This window comes from Oxyura jamaicensis, chromosome 14, assembly GCF_011077185.1.
Source record: "Oxyura jamaicensis isolate SHBP4307 breed ruddy duck chromosome 14, BPBGC_Ojam_1.0, whole genome shotgun sequence".
In the NCBI taxonomy this organism is placed as follows: Eukaryota; Metazoa; Chordata; class Aves; order Anseriformes; family Anatidae; genus Oxyura; species Oxyura jamaicensis.
Genome location: NC_048906.1, coordinates 10835311 through 10857015, shown reverse-complemented (window position 1 = coordinate 10857015; position 21705 = coordinate 10835311). Strand labels below are relative to the sequence as shown.

General features: G+C 39.2%; 1 protein-coding gene across 2 annotated transcripts in view; it reads right to left on the bottom strand.

The window, feature by feature from the left end:
* Positions 1–282: 282 nt before the first annotated feature.
* Positions 283–21705, bottom strand: part of GTF3C1 (general transcription factor IIIC subunit 1) — a 44021-nt gene continuing 22598 nt past the window's right edge. For both annotated transcript variants that reach the window (XM_035339955.1, XM_035339956.1), the window contains exons 21-37: positions 20635–20770; positions 19708–19789; positions 18365–18550; positions 16608–16765; positions 16326–16468; positions 14628–14709; positions 13192–13304; positions 12219–12281; positions 10982–11075; positions 9973–10145; positions 9062–9346; positions 7028–7281; positions 5315–5601; positions 4157–4811; positions 2415–2454; positions 1232–1424; positions 283–543 (exon numbers count right to left, since the gene is read on the bottom strand). In XM_035339955.1, coding sequence (XP_035195846.1) covers positions 322–543; positions 1232–1424; positions 2415–2454; positions 4157–4811; positions 5315–5601; positions 7028–7281; positions 9062–9346; positions 9973–10145; positions 10982–11075; positions 12219–12281; positions 13192–13304; positions 14628–14709; positions 16326–16468; positions 16608–16765; positions 18365–18550; positions 19708–19789; positions 20635–20770 — 3166 coding nt within the window. In that variant the 3' untranslated portion in view covers positions 283–321. The remainder of the gene's footprint in view (positions 544–1231; positions 1425–2414; positions 2455–4156; positions 4812–5314; positions 5602–7027; positions 7282–9061; positions 9347–9972; positions 10146–10981; positions 11076–12218; positions 12282–13191; positions 13305–14627; positions 14710–16325; positions 16469–16607; positions 16766–18364; positions 18551–19707; positions 19790–20634; positions 20771–21705) is intronic.

Genomic DNA, 21705 nt, shown 5'->3' with positions numbered 1-21705 from the left:
CTGCTGAGAAAGCAGTATAGTAACTGAAAAATAATTAAAAAAAACACTTAAGCAGAAACTATGAACTGTATTCTGACCAAGAAATTATGGGAAAAAAAGTAGGATCAAGTATTACCTTCATCTTAACATTAAGACTTATTCTTAGCTTAAATGTATTCAAAAGTAAAAAGAATTAAAAAAAAAAATGCTTTCTTAAAATGAAACACGATGGAGCACAAATTATATAGTATTTAATCTGCATTAGCACTTGTTCCTAAGGGCTAAACCAGTTTAACGCAACTCAAGTTTAGACGTTTTGTACATTTTACTATCTTTTATCTATTATACATGGATAATCTGCACCCATTTATTCCAGTTAACTTCATAGGGGAACACTCTTCCCAGCTTGAGTGTACAGTCTATGGTAGGCTCAAAGTATGTTGTTAGGGTTTCACTCAGTTTGGGATTGTTTATTTGTTCTTCCATAACTGGCTTAGAGAAGAGAGACACCAGGGATGGCTTTTTCATGTAGAATCGTCTGATGCAGCCAAGAGCTTCAAGACCCTGCAGAAAAATTCATGCATTTTAGCTTGAGCAGTTGCAAAAACAAACTAAATGACCCACCCACCCCCTCAAATGCTATTCTACATTTAGTGTTCCCAGAAACATTAGGCAATTTATACCAAGTGGTTTCACTTCCAGCCCACAGGAAGACATGGCCATGGCAAAGGGGATGGCAAAGATTCCTGAACATCAAAGAGAGTTCATGTAGCTGGATATACCCTCACTTGTCATTTTGCTCTTCAGCTACTGTATCTCTTGAGGATAAAAGCCTTTCAGCACAGCAGTTGATGTCTGGATACTAAGAACACACTTTCACCGACAGTTCTCAGAGTTACACATTGGAGCTGGTATAAATGTACCAGTTCTGAGTCAGCACCTGTTAGTAGGTAGGCATTTGCTCCCACAGCAACACCAGCAAGGCAGTCTGTGCGCTGTATGTGCTGAAAATACCTGCTGCATATTCAGGGATCTTATGCAGGGAAGTATTCGGATCTACTAGCGGTTGGTAGAATACTACAGATAGTATATATGTATGTGTGTGTATAGAATATATATAGCTCTGTATACAGTTTCAAAACCAGTTCTCACCAGATCTATTAATAATGAAGTCACCCATTTTGCTGGGACTTCAAGCGAAGTAGGTGCTGATTCTTACTGCAGAAGCCTAACCAAACTGGGGTTCACATACCTGCAGTATCTCCAAGACAGCAACAGGCTGCAGTACCCCCATATAATGCTGCAGCAGCAGGTCTTCTGTTATGCCTGGTTTTGTCATGATGTGATAGAGCACAGCTTCCATCATTCCCTTACATACAGGTTTATTTAGATTCCCATCCACAATCCTCCATGGTCTCCCAATGAAGCAGACATTCTCACAGGCCCTGCAAAAGACAGTTCAAGTTCAGCTCTGCCAGCTGCTACTTCGTATGCAAACTGCTGGCAGCATCAGGATGCCTCTTCCCCCTGTACTGGCAGCGAAGGCAAAATGCTTGCAGGTTTATCTTTGTCTCGTGATTGTGTGCAATTGTAACCAACCCTGTCCTTAGTTCTTACTAGGTTTTCCCAAAAATTATTCTAGCTAGATTTCCCATCATCGTACCTTCTATGTAACAGTGACCGGCCCCAAAGCGAACACAATGTTCAAGGTGCGGTCTCACCAGCGCTGCTTCCCAGGGGACAGTCACTTCCCTAGTCCTGTTAGGGAACAGTCTATGCTATTTCTGATAGAAGCCAGGATGCTGTTGGCCTTCTTGGCCTCCTGGACACACTGCTGGCTCACATTCAGCTGGAGGTCAACCAGCAGCCCCAGGTCCTTTTCTGCCGGGCAGCTTTCCAGCCACTCTTCCCCCAGCCTGTACCGACTGCATGGGGTTGTTGTGACCCAAGTGCAGGACCCAGCACATCACTGATGATCAGCAAAGTTTTGTTTCACTTGTTTGTTTGCATTATTTCTATTATCCTCCAAAAGTTGCCGAAGACTTGCTTTGATCTGCAACATATAGCAATTGTACTCAGACAGGAAACTGAATTGCTCATTTTTAGCATTTTGGATGCAAAGGCTGGATCCTGCGTTGTAATTCACACTTTCCATATTGCAGAGTTTCTCTTTGCCTTTCCTGGCCACATGGAAGCTGAGGCTCACCGACACTGGACTTGTGAATTAAAATTCCTGTTGTTTCTCTGATATTGGAGAGCACATGTATGAACACATCAACAACATTAACAAGAACAATGGAGGAAAACATGGGGCTCATCTTCAGTGCTCTTGACCCATCAGAACATAAAACTAAGGTCTCCAGAGCATTTGCTTTCAGAAGTTATTTTGGTAATGCTAACTGTTCAGCTATTCTGCAGACATCTCTGTTACTCACCTGTCCTTAGCTGCCTGGGATAAATCTGTCATAGAAGTGTCTGAAAAGAAAACAAACACATAGTTTTTAAGTTAACTGTAGTTTAAGTAGTTTAAGTTAACTGTAGACTTAGGACTTGAGAATGCAAACTCAAGATTTCAGCATGGTTTACTTTCAAAATGAAGGTTGTCACTGCAACTTCCACGATCCACTATGGCATGGGTTTTAATTACACAATTACTTAATGTACATACCTCTACCACACCCAGAGGCTAACAGCTTTGGCATAAGCACATGTAAACCCTTCAGCTGTGCTTCATCAGTAAGGCCGGTAAGAACTCTGCACTTGATAACAGCTACACTTTTACCCCTCCTAAGTTATAAACAGTAGAACAAGTTAAATCCAAAATATTTTAGCAGTTCTTAACATGAAACTATTAAAGTCTTACGCTACTTAGACAGCCCAGAGTCTATTTCTTGCAGGAAAGCTCCAATTAAACAGTAGTCAACTCCCAGGCCCTATGGATCAATCTGCGCTGATTCATATGGCAGGCTGCAACTGTAAATGCAGGGTAAGGGCAGATTTGGGCAAAATGCCACAAAGACAGTTAACTTGTGATTCAATCTGAAATGAGTGCTGATAGAAACAAAAATGAAAGAACCCCCCCCCCCCCCAACCCATCAACCTACTCAATGTAAATCCTGGCAAGGACTACTAGGTATTAAAAAAAGAAAACTGGAAATAAAAAGGACAGGAAAATAGAGTCAGATTGGGTCACAAAGGAGGCTATTAATCTTTTCACTAGCATGTCCTGTATTCTGGTGAATGGTTTGATGACTTCACAGCTTTCAGTCACAGGCATTCTAGTTAAACGTACACCACAGTGCTGTGTTTTCTACATTTAAAAATGTCTAGCCTTTGGAATGAAGCCAGAGATGAGAAACCTCAGATCCAAATATGTCTGGAGAACAATAAGACATTGATTGTCCCACTCTACTCTGCACCGGTGCAGCCTCACTTCGAGTACTGTGTGCAGTTCTGGGCACCACAGTACAAAAAGGACGTGAAACTGTTGAAGAGTGTCCAGAGAAGGGCTGCAAAACTGGCTGAGGTCACTTGTCCTGTTCAGCCTGGAGAAGAGGAGGCTGAGGGGATACCATCGCGGCCTACAGCTTCCTCGTGAGGGGGAGTGGAGGGGCAAGTGCCAACCTATTCTCCTTAATCACCAGTGATAGGACCCGCAGGAACAGTGTCAAGCTGAGGCAAGGGAGGTTTAGGCTAGACATCAGGAAGAGGCTCTTCACTGAGGGGGTGGTTGCGCACTGGAACAGGCTCCCCAGGGAAGCGGTCACAGCACCAAGACTGTTGGTGTTTAAGAAGTGTTTGGACTGTGCACTTAGTCACATGGTCTAAAATTTTGCGTGGACCTGTGTGGTGCCAGGAGCTGGACTCGATGATCCTTATGGGTCCCTTCCAACTCAGGGTATTCTCTGATTCTAAGGAAATGGCTTTCTAAGGAAAGCACATTTCTGGACTAGGCATGAACATTCCAGGCACAGAAAATAAACTTTCCTGTATCTGAAACCTCCAATACCTTCCAGGTCAACTAGCGCAGTGCCACTTTGTGAGAAACGAAAACTTCTCTTAGTGGGTATGGCTTCATAAAGGATCAAGTGTTTGCTTATAAAATGGAGCTACCTGTTTGGGATCCAATGACAATGAGCTAGCCTCTATTTCTTGGATGTAGAGCACTCCTACGTACCTTTAGAGACGTCTGGGTTCTCCTGTAAATGGGAAACATCATCACACTGCTCTTTGGCTGCATGTTCAAGGCTAGGGGTAAGCTTGTCAGTGCTGAAATTATCATTTTCTACTTCCAGCTCTTTGTCCTCAGAACAAGGTTTATCTTGATCCTTGAATGCATCCACATTCACAGTGTCTGGAGTACACAATGGGTGTTCAGCTGTATGTTCTGATTGTCCCCCCAGGGAGCCTGATTCTCCATCCGTGATCAAAGGGTTCTTCATGGTAATAGGATCAGTAACATCTGCATCAAAATTACTTGCATTTGCACTTTTCAAACCACTCTGTGAATCCTGGCAGAGTTGGTTACTCTCTTGAAGGACATAATTTTGAGTCTTGCATCTCTTTCTTGGGGGTTCTTCATCATCGAGATTTTTTGTGTCTGTTTCCAGCTGTTCCTCCTCTCGTGAACATTCCTCTCCCTTACTTGGTCCTGACAGCAGGCAATCCTGTTGGGCATCTGAGAGAGCGGTGTCTGCACCTTGCTGACCAGAATCACCTGGTTTATTCATCAGACAGACTGAATGTAATAGCCATGGCTTGGCAAATATAATTGCAACCAGTCGTACAGTATAGCCTCCTACTTCTAAAACTTGCTGCATTTCAATGAGGTCCTACGGAAAAAAAAAAGGATCTCAGGAGCTTACAATGGAAAAAAAGGCATTATAGCTAAGCATCATGGAATCATCATATTTAAGTAACAGCAAAGAGGGAGAGCTTAGTAGGATATTCAATTTCCTGTCCTGTTGCACTTAAATTGAAAAGATGTTCTGTACCTTAAACTTCTCTGAAATTGCAACTCAAGACATTTTCGTTCAGCTTAAATTAAGTTAAACTGTAACTGGGAGAGAGTACTTTGCTCCCAGAGGTGAACGTTGACACCTCTAAGTTTCAGAAAAAGTTAATTCCTATCTTTGAATAAATGCTGCTTTAGATTTTGGCCTTACTAACTATGAGGCAAGATTACTATCACACTATTGGTATGTTATCTCTGGCCTAATATGAATAGCTTTGTTCAATTCATGTTGCTTCATACCATCTGGAAGATTGATCTATTCAAGGGGAATTCTAGGCATGCAGACATTGATGTATGGAAAACAGCTGGCTGTTAAACCACCTGAATGTACTGCTGCAAGTTCCTGGTGCGAGGAGGTTCCACCTCTTCATAGCTGCAGAAACGTTTGCCCAGGTCAGCTTTGCAAATCCCGAAGTGGGAAGTGGCTTCTATTGCATTACGGATCTCCAAAACAGCAGCTGTGTCTCTGGGATTATAGCCGTAGCATTCTGTACACTCACGAAGAAACTGATCAACATCATACTTTTCTTCTTGGACTTTTATCAGTCTAGTAAAAGTTTCAGGAAGGCAGGAGACTCCCACAGCTGTGGTATCAAGCATAGAAGAAACTGCAAAGCAAATAAAAAACAAGTGTATAAGCTGTGATGTAGTGTTATTACACAGTGCACTACGGAAAGATAAATATTCTGAGACAGACAGATTAGAGGTGTTCTAGGCAATTCCAATTAAAAACAGAGCTCAGCTTTCCATGTTCATTACTGCAGCTTCCTTTTTCCTTTCTGCCTTACATATTTGTGTCTGAAAGGCCTGTCGAAGTACAGCAAGCTGGTTTGAAAGGGCCTACTCTCTTAGCAAAGGGAAGTATCACTGGAAGACAGTGTAGACTTTCTGGTATTCTCTAACACTGGGCCACCTAAACTTAATTAATTAGTTAATTAAGTTAACTCAGTTAATTAGTTAATTAAGTTAACCTCATTAATTAGTTAGCCCAGCTCTCCAGCCTGTCCAAGCCTCTGTCACACCGAAAAATCTGTGGCAGCTGATCTGTGGCAGAAAGCTATTGGCCAGACATGGTATGACCTGCAAGTTCCCAGTGTTTTAGTACAATCAGTATAACAAGCAGCTCTGCTTGGGGACAGGTCTGTCGCTGCACCAAAACTCACCCCTCACTGTACTAAGTATTCAGAAGCTGAAGCAGCATAAAACCTTTTTTCAGTCCCGGATGATTAGGTGGCAGTTTTGGCAGTCCTCTTATCTGCTCCCTGCCCTTTTATCTGCAGGTTTCCTTTACATCACGCACTGACAGACACTTACATGACAGCTGCACTTCTTTGACAGCCAAGGAAAAACAAGACCTGTAATGAGCTGTTAGCTGAGCAGACCTGCAGGGCATGTGTGGTAGCAGAGATATGAGAAATAATTTCTATTTTACCTCTATCACAATAACAATAGGAATGGGCAGGGACAGCACTAGCCCTTCCCACTAAGAGCTAAACAGCTAAAGGCTTTCCTAGATACATTTGCATTACAGCAGGAAGGAAGTGTGCCAATAAATTGCAAATATTCAAGCTCTAAATATTATCAACAAGTTTAATTACTGTAGCTAAAAGGCCAGAGATTGAACAACACTATTTCAGTCACTTGCAAGAGACAAGTAAAAGTGAATTTCTATTCAAGGAGCTCTGAAAGATTTTTTTTTTTTCCTCTTTACAGAAAAGAAACCCTGGGTGTAAGATAGCATAGTACTTTAAGTTATTGGGGGGACTGAAAAACTTCAGGAAAAAGAGGACAAACTTCCTATTTGGATAAACAATTTCATGTAACATGAAGTGCAGCCAAGGCCTTGTCACCAACTACCAAAAGGTGCCTTTATAAGTAGACCACTTGTTTGTATTCAGTCAGGAGAGAGCATTACAAGGCAAACTGCATGTCTAATGAAAAAAGAACATTCCTATTAGGAGGCTTTGTTCAACTCAGAGAACACATGAGCTGAGGATTTACCTATCCTGCTCCAGCCCACATCTGTGAACCAACCTGGAGAGCTGAGTCTTCCTGGAACTGGTGTACACCGCAGCTTAACCTTCACCTGGCAGGAATTGACCACGATATTGTCACTGGGACTCAGATTGCGCATACTGACGATTCCAGGGGCATAGTAGCCTCTCATCAGTAAGTAATTGGTATGAGATGCTTGACGAGCTTTTACTTCTATTCTCCGTTTGCCTCCAGAGCTGTCGTCTAAGTCGTCATCCTCTTCTTCCTCCTCCTCAAGTCCTTCTTTTCCCAAGCTATAGCAAACAGAGACATTTTGTTTGTTTGTTGCCTTTCCCCCCCAGAAATAAGAAATGGACTCATTACAACGAGTACAGCAAGAACACGTGCTATTCTGCCTTCCGGTGGTTAGTCAGGAACAGCTGTGGGTATGTCCATAACAGGCTTATTTGAAGTGCTGAGAACAAACAACCATGGAAAACAAAATCCAGTGAAGGTCCACAGTGAAGCATATACTCTCTTTTTGTGAACATCTGACATGAACCCCAAATATCTCAGCTTACAGTGCTGAACCTCTTTGGCTGAACAGAAGCTTCATCATGAGAGAACACCTCTCAGAGCACAAAGGCAGAAACTGTAAGTGTCTCAGACAGGACAGACATGAGGCATGTCTGTCTCATAGGGTAGGGCTTATTTTTAAAAGGAGAAAAACATCACAGACCAAACACTTCTGTTACTTAAAAACAACAACAACAACAACAAACAAACAAGAAAACTGTAGACAACCTCAAAGTAAAGAAAGAATAGTTGTAACAGCAGCCATGATAGACTTCCCAGGAACAAATTTAGTCAAGTCAACACTGTTACTTTCCAGGACAAGAAAGAGCCATTCTGGATAAAGGTGAAGCAGACAAGGCTCTGAACAACTGATCTGACCCTGAAGTTGCCTCTGTTTTAAGCAGATTATGCCAGAGACAACCTAACCTAGGTTCCTTCTAATCTTTTCTGACATGGCTTAGACCTGAAGTACCTTCTCTTAAAACGTATTAAAACCAAAAAAGAAAACATCATTTTGAAAAAAAATAGTGTGAGCATATCAAAATTGGTTGGAAAACTGAACTCAGGTGCCTCTACTCACAATTAGGACTTCTCCAGAGTTCAGTGTTGTATGATTTCTGCTAATGACCTGGGTGATACCATAGCTTACTAAATTCGCAGGGGATCACCAAACTGGAGTGGCTACAAGTATGTGAGAGGACTGGATTCGTTTTCAGAATGTTTCCATTGGAAAAATAGTCTGGAAAAGAACAGGATGCAGTTTCACATGGACAAATGCACACACTGTTTATATTATAGTACTATACATCTGCATCTGCACTGTGGGGAAACAACTAATGGTGTGAAGGAAAACAATCTTGTTATAGCGAACCACTAGCTGGACATTAATTACCACACTTTTTTTTTTTTTTCTTTTTGGCAAGAACATAGCGATTAATCATCTTGGGGTATATGAGCAGGTGTATCACCTATATAATATGTTAAAATTGTCACAGACCTGCCAGCAAGACCATGGCATTTGTTTCTTCACATCACAGTTCAGTTCAGAGGAAAATAATATGGAAGACACAGATCTGGATAATACACCAAAAACACTACCAAAGGAACTGAGGCTGCTCATCTTAAAGAACAGCAGATTTTGGGAGGAGGACTATGATAACAAATATTCAAAAAGCTGCTCTAAAGAGAAAGGGAGCAAACTATTTCCCGTGTACACTGGCAACGTAACAGGAAGCAACAGGTTATACGCAGCAAGAAATTTTAGTTGTACTCTAACAGAACACACGACTGTTGCAAGACTGCCAACAGAGTTTCAATTTCAATGGTATTCAATTGCTGCAGGTTTAAAAAATAAAAATTAAAGAACAGACAATACACAGAACAAATATTGTGGAGCCAGGTATCACTGATAAAGAAATCCTAGAAAATCTTTGTTAAGTCCTTGAAATGGGAAGGTACAGTGTTGAAATAGCCAACTTCATTCAAGTCTTATTTACTAATAAAAATAACAGTGTTTACCTTTTTATCACTTCATTTTCTACCATAGTGCTGTCCACCACAACTATCTGCTCTGGGATTCTCACATTCACAGATACAAGTCCCAGGGAGAATAGGGAAAGCATTGTCACACAGTGACCACCTGGTCCATCCATAGGAAATGTAATCATGCCTTCTGATGCTTTGCTTTCTTGATCTTTAAACGAGAAGTTATCTGGCTGGTCTGATTTTTCTGTGTCCTTGAGCTTCTCAAAGAACTGGAAGGACTCTGTACAGATTGTACTAGGAAACCGCCATGTAAAAACTCTGGATAAACAAATAAGCAAGAAAACCAATCGGCAAAGCATAAATCTTTTGTAGTCTGTTCTTACAGTGCATAGATTTCAAACCAATAGTACACAGAGCAGCCAAATAGTTAAAGTTCCGTGCTAGAGCTGATGACCAAGTATCCTCTACATCTGCTTTCACAGTCCCTTTACTAGGTCCAGAACAGCAGTACACCATGTAAAGGTCAGGTACTATATAGCAAATATAAAGCAATGATCTCATCTCCTGCTTGAGCATTGAATGCATTTATAGCTAACTGCTCTTCCCTCCCCCCACCCCGACATCCAGGGTACAGTACAGCACAAAATAATTAGAGACGAAAAATCTTTTCACCACATCTTGAACTTGGGTGCTACCTCTCCTCTCCTCTGCGCATGTCTTTTTGTAAAGGCTCTTCAGCAAACTTGGCTCTATTCCCTGTACGGTCCCAATTGCTAACTGAATGAAGGGCTAACATACATAGATGGTATCTTCATCTCTTGAGCTTCAGCTATCATGGCCAGTTTTTTTTTAACTCTAGATATTTCATGTGTATTCTCTCCTCCATGCCAAGCATACCAGACTGGATTCTTTTTATTTGCTCATGCATATACAGTGACACCCACCTGTAATAACTCTGAGAGAGCTGATATGACATGGGTACAAAAGGCAAAGCCCTGCTTTTCTTGGGGCCCAGCGTATGGTTTACTCGACGGCGATTGACCAAGCTTCTCTTCTGACACTCTAGGAAAGCCTTCACAAGAATGTCATCCCGGTACTCCCGGTACAAACGAAATGTCTGCAAAAAAAACAATGTAAAAAACAGTTTTAGTTCTGAACCCACTGTTAGGCTCACCTACTTGAGGTTTATATTAACTAAATGAACACTGAGCTACAAGCCAGAATGAAAATGATATCTATAAATTCACTTAACTACACTACTTGTTTCTTTTATTGACTTCCAGGCTGTCCACAGTAAATGGCAATTAAATTAACTAAATACTGGAGAACACCTGAAATTGAAAACGGGATCAGTCTCCTACTAGAATTTAATATGTAAAGCACATTCACGTGCACTGTGTCTGGATAGAATCTTCCCATCATTTTACCAGGCAGACATGCTTCCACAAACTTGACTTTTTAGGCTCCATTCTTGCCTGTTGATATTAAACTCCTTTGGAACTTCTAACTTTATTTTTTGAAGTGTTTCACTGATAGATGATATGTTTTTATAATCTCCAACACTGAAGCAGAGGTTGACCAACACCAGTGTCAGCTGGATACTAGGACTGCCTTTGTGGTATCTCCTCCAGAGCATAATTTCAACTGCTCAAGTGGGCACTAAATCATGATACAGTTTGACCCACTGGAGTTGATATAGAGTTCATTTCCTGTGATTTTCAGGGATTGCTCCAACCTTACATCTTGCAATCTCATCCTCAGCGGAAAAGCAACATATAGAAAAGCTGCCTGGAAAACATAATTTCTCAAAAGCAGAACAGAATAATCCCCACAGAATGGATACAAATCTAAGTTACAGGGTTTCTTGCCTCCCATTTGAAAAGACATTACGACAAGGTAAGGAAAAGCTCTCTAGGACTGTATGACCAGTAAGGATTGCTCTAGATTTTGTACCTGAAACGACTGGCAAGATTTCATCTGGTTATCTGAGAGTGCCAAAGTGCTCTGAATGAGATTCTGTAGCACTAAAAAATGAATATCGTAGACACTGAAAAAAAAAAATAAAGTGTTTATTCACGATGATGATTTTTGAGCAGGAGGTACCAAACTACTGAATTAGCACAAAAATAGGCCGACTCAATCACTTGCTTCTTTGAATATAGATTTCTAAAGATATGAGATCACTTCAGCTGAGGATCATTAATGTAAAGGAGCCTGTTACATTTCCTTGACCCTCCACCCTGAATTTTTGGATCAGTCCAGATAACCTGACATAAAACAAAGTTATATTTGATAACATCTCCTCCTCTTAAGGTACAGCACCCATATGGAAAACATAAATGTTATTATAATGGTAAGAGACCACCAGAATGACAGATCATTGTCTTAGTTGAGAATATTCATACAGGAAACCTGTCTTATTTCTGATTCCAGAGCACTCTTTGCCAGTAAATAAAACTTCTGCTTCTACCTCTACCCATCCTGTAAGACTCCTCTGGATGCTTATAGGCTAACACAGAGAAGGTGCTTCCCAAGTACAAAAGCCTTCTGCCAAAAGCCACTTTCCAAAAAATATCTGCATTTTCTGCCAACACGAGACCTGGGCTCATCTGACAGTCCTGCCCTATCTTTTATCTGCACATGAGCCATAATAAAATAGATTTTCTTAGAGCAACTGAGGCTTCCCAACACAGTCTTCAAGTCAAGCACTTCCTTTGTGTTCTGCAACTTCCAGACACCTCTTTTGCATTTCTTCACAAGTTGAGAGGTCAGATTTGTAGAACATTGCAAAGCATTTCAGGAATGACCTTACTGCTTCCTAAATTCTGGTGAGGACAGTAAGTGGTAAAAATTTCTTTTGAGTGGCAAAGATTTAAAAACCTGGAGATAAAAATAATCACAAAAATGCTGAAAATTCAGTTTTCCCAGTGGAGAAATTTTGAGAAGGTCTTTGCTGCTGTCATTTTATTCATCAAATCCACGATCCACGTCAGAGATACCTGCAGGCTTTTAAGTGTATTCTTATACTGGGTTTTATATTGGAAACAAACAAAAAAAAAAAAAAAAGGAAAGAAAACAAACACATGAAAAACATACTGAATTAGAAGACTATATGCATCACTTTGACAGATGTGAGGGCTGACATGGCCTTGGAGTCCCAATGGAAAAAAATGGTGTTGGTGTTACTCACCTACTGAGACTATCCTCTTTTGTGTTTTGGTTTGTATCTTCTCCAATTGCCAACACTCGAAATCTAGTTAAACAAAGGGAAAACACTGTGACAAAAATAACATGCCTTATGCTGAATCTGTGCCATACCGAGATCTTGATTTTGTATCAACTGTGAAATGCAGAGGTTGACTACAGCAACTGCTAATAACCTAAGTACTAAAACAGCGCAGGGGTGCTCTCTGCTCCAGCAGCCCTCAGCATAACTTTCAGATAAAACACATGCATGGCAGCCAGTACAGAAATGTACAGATTTGGTATTTTACTGAGTTCTCAGAATTTCAGTTGCCATCCACAGCATTTCTGTAACATACAGCTTTTCTCAAAGTTTTTTTTTTTTTAAAGTTACAAAGGCGCTAAATTTGTTATTATAGAATTGTTGAGATCCATATTTTCAAACTCATCTCCAAGTAATATTCATCAACAAAGAGCCTGAGGAATGCTACACTAAGCTAAGCAATTTTCGGTATCACCGGTTTTAGACAGCAGCATTGAAATGATTTATCTGAGTAACCAGCAACAAATTATAATACGAAATGAAGCCAGTTAATCTGGAAAATGGTAAAGGAAAGTCTTATATTTCATCCAAAATATTACACCTGAACACCTACATCGCTAATAACAAAGCCGAGGATTTAACCATCTATGAAAATTTGACATTGGAATTTCTGGTTTTATTATTTAGCAGAATGGAAATGATTTAAAATAAGCATTCTTGCACAAATAACTGAAAATTAGTTATATATTTGTATTTAGGAATTATGGATTTGAAAGAAACGTTGCTTGTTGTACTTATTGAAAATTCTTTTGATACCAAGACTAGAAGTAGCAGAGGGTATAAATCATGCATAGCTGAGAACATGTATGCTCTGAATGGCTCCCCTCTCCCACTGGCTGCCCGAGTACGGAGTCAAAAATCACCATTATTAAAATACCTGGAAAAGAGTTCCTGCAAAGTATCAGGAATCTCAAGGCTGGGATTCCCCAGTGTTGAACTGAATTTCACTTTCAGTCTTTCCACAAATTGCTTAAACTCTGTTGCACAAACCTTTAAAAACCAAGAGAAAGAAATTGAGGTTGGTAACATTTCTGAAGAGTTGGAAAAGACAGTTTACTTTTAAAGTGTTGATGGAAAATTCTGGTAGAGATAGCTTAGTATTGAATTATTCAGTCAGAGAAATAGTCCAGCAGATGAGAGAATGCATTAAAAGGTCTGTAAAGATTGCTGATTTTCTCAACAGTTGCAGGTTCTGTTTGTAATCAGGCTCACAGCTACAAGCAACCCACCATGAAGACAGTTAAAAAAAATTACGCACAATTAACAGCATAAGATCTCTTGCTAGAGCTTTGTTTAGGCTTCTGCTCAAGTCTTTTTTTCTCTTTATACCCTTCACAGTCTCTATCATGTTCTACCTTAAATCAGTTTGCATAATCACTTTTTGAAGGACACCTGTTAGACAAGAGAAATGGTCCTGAATCTCTCTGGAAACAAGTTTTTATTTGCTTCCAAAGAGACTCTGGGGACATACGATGGAGGGGAAAAAAGGACTCAACAAATAAGATAAGGAACTACATAAAAATTTTCTCCCCTGTACTGTAAAACAATCTATAGAAGAAATACGTAAAAACAGTGTGAGAGTCAGCAGTGTATTTCTGTGAGAGCTAGCAGCTTCAAAGCTTCTTTGCTTTCCATTCAGGTCCTCTTCCCAGAAGAGGAAAAGCCGCTTCTCCTTAGCTTCCTGGACAGAGTAGGTGAGCAAGGAGGGAGGATGCATACAGTATTTTTCAATTCCTTATGAAGTAAGAAAGCGTGGCAGAAGAAAGAAGCAAGCAGAAACATACAGTCTGTCCTCTGCAGTATGTATATTGCAGTCTGTGTACAATTCATTCCTAGAAACTGCCCAGCAGGATCAAAGATGCTCCCTTGAACACAGCTTCTCCAATAAAATTCGCCTACAATCTTACATTCACCCATACAAGCAGTGCAATATTTCAAGATGCAACTGGATTAAAAATACAAAGTTACCAAGCAAAGATGGTTTCTTGCTCAGATAACAAGGGGCCAAGAGGATTTAAAAAAAACTCAGTGTACATGAATACACAGATGGATATTTACAAACAACCACATTGAAAAAACAATTTTGTTGTGCTGTTTACATGTCTTTAGAAGGCTGCCAGTGTCCATCTCATTCCCAAATAGCAATGATGCTACATTTTTACAACAATGCTATTTTTAACGTAGCAAAGAGCACAAGAGAGATAAGAAATTAAGTCATAGTGCAAGTACTCAAGAAATGAAATCACAGTGCAAGCACTCAGTAATCCAAGCAATGCAAGCACTCTATGACCTTTCAGATTACTTCCCTCCTACCTGTGGATCTTCATAGTTATTTTCTCTATTCATGAAATCATCAATGAGGGCTTTATCTTGGTAAACCTCAGCAAGACAAACTCTGCAACAGACACAATTGAAGACATTGTAACTGGCTGAAATTCTCTCAATCTAATGCTGCTCAGAGAAATTAACCTATACATGTCATGTGAAAAATGGGAATAAAGGAAGAGTTCTGCCTAATTTACAACATACCTAGATTACCAGTGCCATCAAACCAACTCGTCTTCATTTCATTACTTCATATGGGCTGTGATAGAAATGAGAACTGAATAATAAACCTGAATTTCATTTAGGAAAAACTTCTGTGCCACGGCCCATACACAGTGCAAGAATAGCACCCACAATAATCTTCTTTTTTTTTTTTTTTTTTTTTGAATATTTTGTAAGGAATGCAAGAAAGTAAAGCAGAATAGGAAGCAGAGCTGTTCCATAAGGGACAAAGGGCTGAAAAACTTAAGTGAGGCAGCTTGGTTCATCTGAAAGAAGATACCTGAAGTGTAAGAGAGTTACTTGTCGCTGTTACTTCTAAATTCCTGTATCTTTACTTAAGAACTGACAATCAAATTCAGGTATTAATAACCCAAATCAGATTCAACTTGTTCTTCTAAGCATGTTTGTCTCCTCTGTCTAGATGAAGATGAGCAAACAGTAGAGCTAGTTACTTTAAGTATGTTAACCCTTTTTTCTTAGTTTGAAAAAAGCAATTATAAATATTTCTAAGGATCAAACAAGACGTATGTAACTGTCAATTTGATCTGTCCTTTTACAGAACTTTTGTCTTCACAAAGGTGTAATAGTGGATCAAAAAAAATTCAGTTTCAATCAGAATCCTCTTATAACTGATACCAACAGGATACAGACTGGAAAGATAAAGAAGAGGCTGAGCACAGAGCGATACCTTTTTTGTGTAATCTCCCAGTGTCTGAGAATTTGCTTAAAAGGGAAATTCCTGATCCACAACAATGTCTTTATGTTTATAATATCTTTAATACTCTTCAGTGGATTTTTTTTTCATTAATTTATCTAGTTACTTTCTGAATCCATGTAAACTTTATTATCTAAAGTATCCAGTGTCAAGGAGTTCTAAGCTCAACTGCATGTTGTATCAAAAACCACCATTATTTTAAACTACTGGCTATGATCTTTACGCAGTTCTTATATTGGTTAAGTGATTGTTCCTTCTTCAGGTCTTCAGTTCTTATATTGGTTAAGTGATTGTTCCTTCTTAATAGCATAAACATGTTAGAGAACCATAAAAATCATTTGACATCTCCTCTCAGTTCTCTTTTCCTCTTTTCCAGGCACACAAATCCTTTTATTATATCTGTTTCCATCCCTAATTATGCTTTGCACTCACCTCTAACTTTTCAAATGTACCATATCTTCTTTTGAAGTTATGGGGAAAAAAAGAATAAGTGGACAGAATACCAGCTAACATCAGAAGTGTACAGCACTTTTAAGATGCAGGTGCATTACTGATTTACATACCAACATATTTCCTGTGCTATTCTTTATGCCATTGATATGCCTTTCCCCCTGAAGAGACAGATTTGGTAGCACTAGGGTGCAGAAAATTGGAAATTTATATTCCCAGGAAACAAGATAAACATGGGAGAAGCATATCCCTTAGTTTCAGAATTCAGCTTATACCTAGAACACAGACAAAAACCTTACTTGTAATTAAGGTAGGTCTGGGGATTTCTGACAATGTAACGAGCTCTTCGTCCAACAGAATGAGAAGTTTTATCAAGGGACTCCTCAAAACTGGCATGCATGATATCCCGAACTACTTGCCATGGAACAAAAGGTCCTTTTACCTACAAAGAACAGAAACATTCAGAGTTAAACATCAGCTTTTATGTACTCAAATGATGGTCAGAACCAGGAAGAACTCCTAGGACCAATGAAATGTGTGTTCAATACACAGACCCATTAAATAGAGATCCTATTAAATACCTTTGCATTTAGCACGTGACTAGCAATTCGGCACAGCATGAGCAAGCTGTCTTCTTGCACTGTCCAGGTGACACGCAGACGTGTCATTCTCTGCAGGGCACTCTGGTCAGCTTCGTCATGGTAGCGGAGCTTTTTGCTTTTCTCTACAGAAGTTTCTTCTAACAAATCCAGAAAAAGACAATTATCTCAGCACTACATATTATGATGAATTCAAACTCTTATCACAAACATTATAAATGCTAATGTGCAACTTCAAAGAGGAAAAGCCCAAATTAGAGACTTAGTGGGCTAAATATACACAATATACATTTCCTTGCTTTGGAAAACATGGCTTAAATCAATGAAAAAATGGGTTAAAAAATCCACAAACAGATTTTGAATGGATGTAACTCAAGTTCTTTCCAGTATTATGTTTCCATAAGATGTAGTACAGCCAGGCTATTCACTATGACACACAGCAAGAGAAGCGCAATGTAACCAACACTGAAGCATCAGATGTGTCAAATATATTTTAATGATTATTTATCTGTAGAAAAACTGAAAACCCTAGTGACTATACATTCAACCAGGTGTATGCATAGTAAATGGTTATAATGTAAAACTTGAAAAATGCTGTAACACCAAGCAGGCGCTTTCAACAGAAGAATGGTTATCCTTTTTCCTCAAATGTCATTGGTTTAATTTACACTTAATTTTTCTTGGGACTAAGTGCTGCATGAGAATAGGAAACAGAACAGCTTGCCTTTGAAAGATATCCGAGGAGCAAGCCTGAAACATTACAACTGTATTTTATATTTAAGAAGTTCAAACCAATGTTTGTTGTGAGTAAAAGCACAATGCAACAAAAATTTTCAAGAAGGAAAAGGTGCTCACTGTGGCTAGTGTGAAAAGACAGCAACTAGGTTTTTAGTTCCCACCAGTAGCTTCTCAGCCAATTCAGAAGACAACTGATGTTTCTCTATTGTTGCTGTTTGATTTATTATCTTATCCTTGTGAAGATTAAAATAAGAGATAAAGTCTGATAGGAAGAAATTTTGTTAACTACAATCTTAATGCTTTGCTTCTTTCCTTTTGTGCTGCTTTGTCAGCTCTGTTTCTGTCATTCAAAAGCAGAAGACTGACTGTATCAGGGGAACTTGTTGTTACATACTACCTCAGACACAAAAAGAAGCAGTCTAGATATGCACAGACATACAGTGGGTTACAGAAAGTTTATCTGTCTGGATGTGAATTCCCCAGAGGATGAGGAAGATTATGGGGCCAGGAACAACTTCCAAAGTTGAGCTTGTGAGAATGAAAGCACAAAAACAGAGAAGGAACTAGGTGACAGCAGCTGAGGAAGTAAAATGCATTAATACCTTGCTCAGGAATGAGCAAACAAGCACTTTAGATAGAAAACTGACTACCTACAGATACTTCATGGTCTGATGCTCTAAGCCAGCTATCAAAAAGGTAAAGGTGAATTGCAAAGAGTTGATCTGGCCCAGGCACAATTTTTATTTCTTTTGTTTATACAGTAGTACAACCATGATGGATACACAGGTAACAGCAGCAGCATGCTCCTGTTTTCCACCAGAGCTAGAATACAGCCCCAGAACATTGGAACCTTTTCACCAAAGGAGGCAATCCAACAAGATGACTAGTAACATTCCATTTCCCACACTGTGTCAGTCACATCAGCTTCTCTAAAGCAAACTACAGTAGGTAGATGCATTAAAAAGAATGCTTCTTTTTCCCGATGTGCGCTAGTTACTTACCTATCTTTTTCTTCTTTATTGCCTTCCCAGTATCCTTCTTAAGCCTCTTCCTCCTTTGGCTTTTTCCACCTCTCACTCGTGTGGTTCGATCCTGGGTTGCTTCTTTGCTTATCTCAATACATTCCTCCTTCTGGACAAGAAACTTAGATCCTGCCTTTGCTTCTCCCAGAATACTAATTTTGTTACCTATGGCGACATACATTCACAGGAGTGGATCTTTATAGCAATTATATTCTACAATATTAAGATATAAAAAGCAAGTGCCAGTTTCAGTGTATTAAGAGAGAAGGTCTCTCCAACTCGTCTTTTGCTGTCAGCATGGCATTTCATGCCACTTCTCAGCAGCTTACCCAGAATAAAATCCTACATAAATTTGGAATTATCAAGCAATTATTAAGTCTAGAGTACAGTGCAAAAACACAAGGAAACTGAACTGAGGTTTTATATTCAACATGAAGCAGTACCCCTGCCTTAACTTAGATGCGAGGCTACACAATTTTAACAGCGCCTTAATGAGGAATTTAAATCAAGCTAGACTTGGCAAAAATGGTTTGACAGTTTCAGCATTACAAGTGTTTAATGTTGCACATTCTTCTCAATTTAATAGTTATGTAAAAGGCAAGCTCATTTTAATTTATCAAATTGAGTTTATAAAGATGTAGAATGCATTATTTGTAAAAAGGCCTTTAACCTTAACGTCACCTAGATGCTATAAAACAGGCTAGGGATGAAGAAAACTAGAAGTCTGAAGGTGCAATAAGACCGTTTGCAAACAAAAACCTTTATCTAGCCGTATCTACATATAAAGTATACAGAACAACTTGACTGCAGAGCAACTACAGCCTAACATGCAGTTAAAGAGTATGAACACCCTTAACAAAAAACATCAAAGCAGCAAGAAGCTTCCCACTTCTAGGAAAGATCAAAAGGTAAAGTTGAGATCAATTTAAACCAGTGGCAAAAAACACCGAAAGACAGAAAAAACATCACTCACAAATTGCTTTAGAAAATAAGGTTAGTATTCTACACTATGCCGGTATAAACCAGACCTCTGATACTACTACAGCCTTATTAGAAAGATAGGGGACCTAACATCCTAGCCATAAGAGACACTGGGTCCTTCTGGACTTTTTGCAAACTGCACATCAGAAATTAAAAAGGATAAAAAAATATTGTTCCATATATCCAACAAATAAGAAAGGAAATTATTTACTTTTCAATTACAATGCCTCAGAAGCATTCTAGGTCAGGTACAGAAATAACCCATGTAATCAACATGGGATTCGACAAAGATAGCACAAGCCATAAAACTGTCAGAGCCCCCACCAGCACCATCACCTTACCTCCAGTACTAAGTGGAAGAGGGTGTTTTGTTAAGAAGGTTTGGAGCCTCATTGTCAGTCCGTTTTCAGAAACTGTGTTTTCCTAGAAGAACAGGATTTTCAAACAAGTGATATGCAAAAGGAGTGCACCAGTTTTAACATTACAATAATGATATCCTTTGAGTAGTGTCAGAAATAAGCTTTCAGTATGAACAACAGAAAGATCCCTAGCTACAATGAAGAATTCATTTCTCTCATTACTACTACGTATTCGAATGGCTGTAGAGCTTTTCTTAAATCATACTGAAGAAGTAATAGTTTTAAACTGAAAGAAGAAGGAGTTAGATTTAGATTAGATATAAGGAAGAAAACCTTTACTGTAAGGGTGCTTAGATACTGGAACAGGTTGCCTACAGAATCTGTGGATGCCCCATCCTTAGACATGTTCAAGAATTGGATATGGCTCTGAACAACCTGATCTAGTGGGAGGCATCCCTGCCCATGGAAGTGGGGTTTTATCTAGATTATCTTTAAATGTCCCTTCCAACCCAAACCATAGGATTTTATGATTTTTAATTTTTTTTAAAAAAAACTTTGTGCATTTCCTTATTCTAGGTGTTTCAGTTTTCATCTGACAATTTATATGTTCCCGAAAGTTATGAAGCACCACTAAGTAATCTAAGTCTCTTGCTTAACAAAGTATTTCTCCTTTGGTCGAATGTACTATCAAATTCAATTCCAATAACGTTTATGTCCAACTCTTTGATTCACTTCAGTACCAAGATTTACCACATTTGCCATTCATTTCTTTCCAGTGATGCAAAGCCTTACTAAGCCATAGGATTGAGAAAGCATGCAAGCAGCAACACCTTGCAGTCAGTATTTCAATCTGTAAGAATACAAAAACCTGCAAAAGTCATCACTTTATACAAGTTTAAAGATACTCACCTTGCTAGTCTTATTGATGATGTAGCTTGTCCAGATCCAATTGCGTTTTAAATGCCCATAAAAGCTGGAATCCAGACCTGCAGCGCCTAACCCATCCCCAGGGATCGTTCCATTGTCAACCACTTCTCGGCTGCCTCTAAGAGAAAGAGTAAAAAAATGTACATTTATTATTTTATAAAAGCAGCTGAGAAAGCAATCCCTAAGTTACACGCGTGCAGTGTGCAGAACCTTACCCTCCCAATTTAGATAAAGCTGGGAAAGAAGAAGAGAAAAAGAGGAACTCCCTTCCTTAACCCTGATGCAGATGCAGAGTAACAACAAGGCTTTTCCATTAAGTTGTAGTGCCAGATATTTAATGACCAAGCTTTCAGAAAACCAGAAACTGAAATTTGGTTTCCTCAAATATATACTCCATTATTTATTTATTTTTAAATAACTTCATGTATCTATCAGTAATACTGAAAATACCATTAAACAGTGTTTAATAAAACAGAATAGAGTATTGACAACAAAACTAAACCGTAGTGCACAACAGTATAAAAAGTGTAACTGCTATTCTGCAAGGCTGTCAGAGTATCCTGGCTGTGATTAGGCAGATGTATTTCAGGCTTCTGTATTTCACCAGTGTACATATGCCATATTGGGAATTGATCTGCAAGCAATATGTAAGAAATTGCAACACAGAAATGACAGAATTCAGAATGTGATACCTGAGAGCTTCTGAAGCTGTGTGGTACTTGAGGTGCCATGCTATAAAGCACAGGAGAGTCCTTAATTTTTTCCCTTGCATTAACTGAACCTGTGAAGCATTCCTTCCTTCTCAGTTTCACTTTCCCCAAGACTCTTGCACCACACATCTGTACTACTTTGGAAGGAAATCTGAACCTGGTTTTCCCATTCTGCTAGAATAAATACCCACTTGATAGGCAAGATGCTTGTAGAATTGATACCTAACTATGCTTCCTCTTAATCAGAAAGGTTCTGAATCAAAACCAAAACAAAACAAAAACCAACCATGAAATGCTCATGTTCACTGCATTTGCTATTGAGTAATATTCTCAAAACCAGAAC